The sequence below is a fragment of the Chenopodium quinoa genome, unplaced genomic scaffold (genome assembly GCF_001683475.1).
Source record: "Chenopodium quinoa cultivar QQ74 unplaced genomic scaffold, ASM168347v1, whole genome shotgun sequence".
NCBI classification, from domain to species: domain Eukaryota; kingdom Viridiplantae; phylum Streptophyta; class Magnoliopsida; order Caryophyllales; family Amaranthaceae; genus Chenopodium; species Chenopodium quinoa.
Genome location: NW_018742879.1, coordinates 2,755,332 through 2,763,025, shown reverse-complemented (window position 1 = coordinate 2,763,025; position 7,694 = coordinate 2,755,332). Strand labels below are relative to the sequence as shown.

General features: G+C 35.5%; 1 protein-coding gene across 1 annotated transcript; it reads left to right on the top strand.

The window, feature by feature from the left end:
- The first annotated feature begins 2,902 nt into the window (after positions 1-2,902).
- Positions 2,903-5,030, top strand: LOC110726568. Its single transcript, XM_021906051.1, has 4 exons — positions 2,903-3,174; positions 3,274-3,973; positions 4,056-4,380; positions 4,471-5,030. The coding sequence occupies exons 1-4, from the start codon at positions 2,903-2,905 to the stop codon at positions 5,028-5,030; spliced, it is 1,857 nt and encodes a 618-aa protein (XP_021761743.1).
- Positions 5,031-7,694: the final 2,664 nt, after the last annotated feature.

The window sequence follows — 7,694 nt, the reverse complement described above, 5'->3', positions numbered from 1 at the left end:
CCTCTACTTGTAATAAACCTTGTTCAACGTCTTCTATAATTTCATTTTCTTGTTGAATTCTAAATTCAATTGGATGATTATTTAAGTTTTCTACATTACAAACAATAACAATAATCAACAAATTTTGTATAATTTGAACGAATTTAACAACTATATTGGTTTTTACCTTCGTAATTCCTTCCGGTTGCATAAAATTCGTTCAAATCAAAGTTGAACCGTGATTGTAATTGTACATTGTCTTCATATATATACTGATTTAGATCAATTTGATCTTGTAATACAGAATTTGACATGTTTTTTGCAAAAAAATTATTGAGAGGAGAGAGAAAAAATCCCCAAAGTTGTTTGAGATGAGAGAGACATTTTCCCTAAAATTGACTGAGAGCAATTTTAGAGTGAGAGTGAAAAATAACGCCAAACCATGAGATCGATCTTACATGATTTTGTACCGTAATTATTTTCCTTTTTTTTTTGCTTGGGAAAAAGTCACATGATGGACTTCGGTGCACATTAATATTATGTGGACCGGATCCATGCAAGACAGATTGAATTTACATACCCAAACACCTTACATTAGACTATTGCTGAGCAGCTTTCGATTTTGTGTGATTCCTTGATTCAGAAGAAGAAATAGGAAAGTAATCATCAGTAAAAATTACATTAAATAATAAGAAAAACATATTATTACTTCCTCTGTTTTTTAGTTGCATCACTTTTATAGTTGCGGAATCATAAACAATTTTTGGAATAGAGAGAGATAGAGAGAAAAAATAAAGAGTGCCATATGATAGGAGAGATAGAGAGAATATATTAACTGAAAGGGAAAATGACACAGCTAAATTGAAACTTTGTCTCAAACATTATTTTTTTTGAAACTTTCATTTATAGAAAGTGATGCAACTAAAAAGAAACAGAAGAAGTATATAAAGTGTATCAAAATTCATGAACTGCTTAATCATGAAAGTGAAAACTTAGCTTGATATCGAAATACTTGGCTTCTGAAGCTAAAGCAAAAGCATCCACTGTCTTCCCCATCACAGCCTTACATATTTCGTACAGGGATGATTATACTATGTCATTCCTCAAAATTAAAAGGCACCATAACATGTTGACGTGTCATATTATGGTTGGTCAAGTTTTCCTAATTTATTTTTAAAAGGCCAAAATGTACTATAATGTAAGTATAATTGTAAATACATGGATTTTTTTTACAGAATACATAATTATAGTATTTGAAAATCGGATTTTTCATGAAATACCACTGAGTTTTTCCAAAATTCACGATATACCACACAAAAATTTTTAATACACCAAATACCATTGAGTTATTGTACGTTAACATAGAATGCTATTAATGGTAACTGCCGTTAGTCTGCCGTTTGGGGTAAATTACTAATATGCCCTAATACACTAAACTGGCGCCATTGTTAGGGTTGACTCTCCCAAACACAAAGTTTCAACTTCAAAAATTTGACCCCCATTCCTCTTTTCCATTGAAGCTACTCTCTGTTTGTTTCCATTGCTCTTCAACTCTACAAATCAATTAAAAAAGTGCAAACTGTCGATGGACTAAAGTGGATTGCAACTAGGAAAGGTAATTGGGACTTACGATTGAGCAAAGAAGCAATTTGAAGAGTGTTCAGAGACAGCGTGGTGTTCGTGACTGAATTTTGCATAAAGTTCGCACCTGGGTTGGATTAAGCATATGCAAGGTATTACTATCCTTATCGATTTGCATTTCGAGTTCTGATTTTGTTGTTGTTTTGCGAAATTGAGTTAGGGTTAGGGTTTCGTGGACAATGATCATATATGTCAATGTGGTTGCTATGAAATTCGAATTTGAATTATATGGAAATTATGTTTGATTTGTTGTATGCATATTTGAATGATGTTAAAGTGAAGTTTTTTGTGTTGTATGTGATTTATTGTTTGGATTGTAATGTAATGTGGTGTTGGTAAATGTTGTTGTTAGGATGAGTGAATTGTGGCTGTTAGTTCGTTCTCCAAGTGGTACTTTTGATGTGAGGGTGGATGACACTGATAAGACCAATTTGATGGAATTGTTTGAGTATATGTTTGAGGATTCAGTGAAGCATAATGTATTTCTCCCTAAATACTTCACCCTGTTTGTGAGTAAACCTAGAACAAATCGTAAGTTAGAGTTAGTTGATGATGGGGCAATGTTAAAAATGTGGGAGTGGAATGAAGGGAAGAGTGAAATAGAAGTGTTTATAGAAGAGACAGAAACACCATCTCTTCTGTTTCAGTCTGCAAAAGCTAGTTGGGCAAAAACTTTGAAGAAAAGGGCTGAAAAAATTAGGCTAATGGAGGAAGAGAATAGAAGGAAAGCAGAGGAAGCAGAAGCTGAGGAGCAGCTTTTGGCCTAGCAGGCATATACTGTGGCTGTAGAGGTCCCTGTTGTGGATGCTGATGATGATGCGATTGACTATGTAAGGGTGTTTGCTACCCAAGTAGCTGATGAGGTTTTTCCGGGGGATTCACAACCTCAACCCTCACAAACAAAAACATCTCAACCAAAGAACCCTACAAGAAGAAAAAAACTAACTCCAAAGAAGAAAAAAAAAACCCCCTTGCACAGTCCACTCAACAAAGACAGTCCACTGAACAAAGACAGCCCACACCTCCACCACCAAATGTTTCCCAACAACATCCTTCCCCACCACAAACACCAACACACCAACCCAGGCAGCCTACACCACCTCCCCCACCACCACCACAACCAATAGCAAGAGCACCAAGGCAACCAACCCAGCCTAAACAACAAACCAGAATTAAACCCAAAGAGTGGAGGGTGCCTAGAAGCACATCAATTAAGTATGGTCTTGATGTTGGGAAAAAAAATGCAGCAGGGAGGCAAGTCAACACTAGGAGAAAAAAATCTATGCCTCTTGAGGAAAGTGATGTTGAGTCTGATGCTTGGCCTTCTGATGATAGTGAAGATGATGATTATGAAGTTTCTGATGTTGAGGCTGATTTTGATATGGAGTTGGACATTGATGATGAGTACATTGTGAGAGAAGAAGATGTTCCTGATAATATACCTGAGAAGACCTTTGAGGATTACTTAGATGGGTCCCATGTGTTAGACAAAATGTACAAAAATGGTAAAATCTGGTCTCACTTACCATTTGGGTCCATTGAACTTGAAGAGTGGTTGATTTTTGAAACCAAAACACATTTTCTAGAGGTTTTCAGAGATTAATGCATACAAGAGGACTTCTCTGTTCAAGTTGACTATGCTAACAATCAAAGGTACATAGCAAGGCGTCTGATCAGAAATTGCAATTGGAGGATTCATGCATTAGTTCTGAAAGACAAAGTCAGTTGGGCCATAAAAAAGCTAGAAGGAGAGCATGCAACTTGTGGGAGGCTGGAAGAGAATCCTATGGTCTCTTCAGCATGGCTATGCAGACATTTGTTACAAGACTTAGAGGCAAACCTAGATGTCCCAGTTGATTCATTGCAGAGACTGTGCATGGAAAGGTACAGGATCCATGTCAAGTTGAGGTTGTTATACAAAGTGAAGAGTTTAGGCAGGGAGCAATTACATGGTGGGTTTGCTGAGCCCTATGCAGCTCTGCCAAAGTATGCTGAAATGATAAAGTCCACAAATCCTGGGTCATATGCTCTTGTTACATGGACTGATAGTGGGGATCAGAGTTTCAAATTCAAGTCCTGTTTCATATCTTTTTCAGCTCAAGTGAAAGGATTTTTAGGTGGATGCAGACCTATCATAGGAATAGATCGTGCACATCTAAGTGGGTATTATAAAGGGATGATGCTCACTGCAGTTTCAATTGATGGGAATAATGAGATTTTTGTGTTAGCCTATGGGATTGTTGACACAGAGAGCATAGATTCCTGGACTTATTTCTTCAGAAACTTGAGGTGCCTGTTTGCTCAATATGGATCTCAGAAGGATGACTGGACTTTTATAAGTGACAGGATGAGGGTAAGTTTCTTCTTTGCATTTAATTTGTGATGATGATGCTATTTACTAACTTAATCATGTTTTTTTAAGGGGGTTGAATCAGCTTTGTTTGAGGTGTTCCCAAGAGCAACCAAGAGAATATGTGTACTCAAATTGCAAGACTGCAGGATGGAGTGGGACAACATTTCATAAGCTATTTTGGATTGCTGCAAATGCATACAATGAATATGTGTTTGGAAAAGCAATGTCTAAGATAAAAGAGTATGATGCAGCAACATTTGATTATCTGACAAATGTGGAAGAGCAATGGAGTGTGCACATGTTTGACAGGACAGTTTGTTGTGATCATAACATAACAAACTTTGTAGAGTCATTCAATGCAATAACAAAGTCCAACAAAGACATGCCTGTGTTGACATTACTGGAAGGTAAACTGTTGTGCCTATTTTGTTCATTTCAATGCATACAAATTGGTTTGTTTGTACCACAATGAGCTGATGATATGTCTGTGTACTTAGTGTTGCTTTCTGTTACTTTCTTTTTTGGGAATAATTCAGCTGTTAGGAATTGGTGCATGAAAAGGATGGGTTCCAAGTTCGATAAAGCAGTTGATATGGAACCTAATGAGCTGACAGAGCATGCAAAAGGGGTGTTAGAGACAAGGATTGATGAGTCTTTCTTTTTTGGGAATAATTCAGCTGTTAGGAATTGGTGCATGAAAAGGATGGGTTCCAAGTTCGATAAAGCAGTTGATATGGAACCTAATGAGCTGACAGAGCATGCAAAAGGGGTGTTAGAGACAAGGACTGATGAGTCTAGGTTCTGCCATGTGACTGCAGCTGGTGGTGGAGAATTTGAGGTGAGGGATGGCCATGTCAAGTTCCTTGTCACACTTGGGAATATGACCTGTGGGTGTGGGAAATGGCAAGGATTAGGGATCCCATGCAAGCATGGTCTCAGGGTCATTTACAACCAGAGACTTGAACCCAGGGATTTTGTGTCACCTTTCTACAAGGGGGCTGCATACAAACTAACTTATGAAGACCACATCCACCCCATGGCTGATCCAACTCACTAGCCATCACTTGATGTGCCAGAAATTGCACCACCCGAAGGCAAAAGAAGTGCAGGCAGACCAGCTAAGCAAAGGAGAAGAGCCCCTCATGAAGCAAAAAAAGGAAAGAGGCACAAGAAAAACAAATGCAGCCTATGCAAAGAACTGGGACACAATGCAGTAACCTGTAAGGCAAGAAAGGCAGCAACAAAAAAGGCAGAAAATGCAGCATCCACTTCAAGGCAAGTCAACACAAGGGGGAAGAAGAGAAAGGCTGGTACTTAGCATTCTTGAAGCTGGGCTTCATGTGTAATTTTTTGGTGAACACTTTTGAATCTTTAGTGTTAAGTGTCAAGTTGTATGTGAACAAAATGTTAACTACTTGGTTTTTTTGGCACTTCTTTTGTTTCTCACAATTCCAAGCTATGTAATGCAAGTACTGAAATTATGTAGGCATATTCTTTTGACAAACAATGTTAGCAATTCAAGTGCAACTTATTTAAGCAATGAAATTTTTTGTCTAACATTTTTCATTTCAAGGCTACAAATACAAAACCCATAAACATAATTGCTCCTATTTTTATTGCTACATTTACTATCTTTTGCTGTTTTGCTACTCTTTTCTTCAACTCTTTCAACTCTTGCTTCAACACGATCTCACTTCCATGCGTGTCTATCCCTTCCCTGCTTTGATTTTCATAACCCCACGGGACATTTTGATCCATATTGCCCTTGCACCATCTGAATGTATCACATACATCACACTTATAGTATAACTTTTGTGGATTTTTTGCCGAATTAGAGCTTCTTATTGCAAACTTCCTACCACAACAACATGCTTTGTTTGGAACCCTTACATACGAAGAACCGAAAGAAGACGATGACGATGATAATCTCGAGATTGTGGACATCTTTGCAAATGCTATTAGAGGTGTGCCTTGGTACGTGAAGAACTACATTTATATACACAAACTAACCGTTATAACTGTTCAACAGCTATATTTAAAAAAAAACAATGGTATATCATGCAAACAAAAGTAAAATAATGGTATATGGTGAATTAGTAATTTACCCCAAACGGCAGACTAACGACAGTTACCATTAATGGCATTCTGTGTTAACGTATAGTAATTCAATGGTATTTGGTGAATTAAAAAATTTTGTGTGATATATGGTGAATTTTGAAAAAACTCAGTGGTATTTCATGAAAAATTCGTTTGAAAATCTATTTTATTTTTTAAAATCATTTTTGAAAATTAAATTATAATTAAAATTTAGAAAATCAAATATCCATCATTGTTCATCATCGTTCTTCATTTATGATCTTAATTAACCACCCCCAGAAGAACGGTAGAAGAAGTCTTCCTAGGCGGGGACATATGCAAATCTTGTATAATCTAGTTGGAGCTCAAACCGAAATTCCGACCAGCAAGTCGTCCAAAGATCGGATTTTTATTGCGTTTTCGAATCTGCTTCCATAATTCGTATACAATTTTCGTCCTTAGGGTTCGATAATTTTAATTTATGTAAAAATCAAGTTGTTTGTTAGTTTTCAGGACGGAAATAGCATTGGTAGCGTGTCTTATGATGATTTAAAACACATATCTTTCAAATTTTTTTAATGATCAATGGGTGGTAATGAGGTTGTAAAAGATATAGATCGAGGTTGCAATTTTTTTTTTCTTCGCAAATCCTGTTTGATCCGGAATAGAGATGTGAGATTTTTGTACTCTGTTTGTGGTTATGGTATTTACCTATATTTAATTTGGTCATTACCTAAAAAATGTAAGGTAATGACCAAAGTAAACATAGGTAAATGCCTTCAATACAAACATATTAAAAAAATCGCACATCTCGTTTTCGGATCAAACAGGGATTACGAACAAAAAATAACTGCGATCTCTACATCTTCTTCAACCTTAATACCCCTTATTCGTTGACAAAATTGAACAATTTGAATTTTAGGTCACCATAATATACGTTACCAACGTTGTTTCGAAATCACAACTAACAACAAAACATAAAAAAAAAAATGAATCCCACATCATATATTCGAACCCTAAGCTAGGGTGAATAACATACGAAATAATGAACAAAAACACAATTTATTTACTAATTTTTATTGGAATATAAGGCCGGATTTGAGAATACATTAACAATTAACAATGATTTTGGGAATGGGTGGCTAATCTATGACATGAATGAAGAACATTGAATTGATGAACAATGATGAATAATATTAAATTTGTGATTTTTAGTTATAAGTATAATTTCCAAAATTAATTAATATTATAAAAATAGATTTTCATAATTTATAATTATGTATTTCTAAAAAAATACATTTATTAAAAAGAATACATAATATAAAAACAATTTCAATATATTATGGACATTAAAAATAATTCAAAATGAAAATCAAAATACTAAATACGGTCAATCAGATTTTGCCATGCTAGCATATTTACGGTGCCTTTTTTGAGGAATGACATTGTATTATTCATATAGAAGATAGTTAGTCAAGCCAATTTTACTGAACAATAATCTACTACTAACATTATTGTGTAATTCATTGACAACTCTTTTCTTTCAGAAAACTACAGTCATCATCGATCATCGATGCATGTCCTCCATGTTTTAATAAGTGTTACACATTTACACATAGTTTTAGCCAATTTAATTGACTTAAAT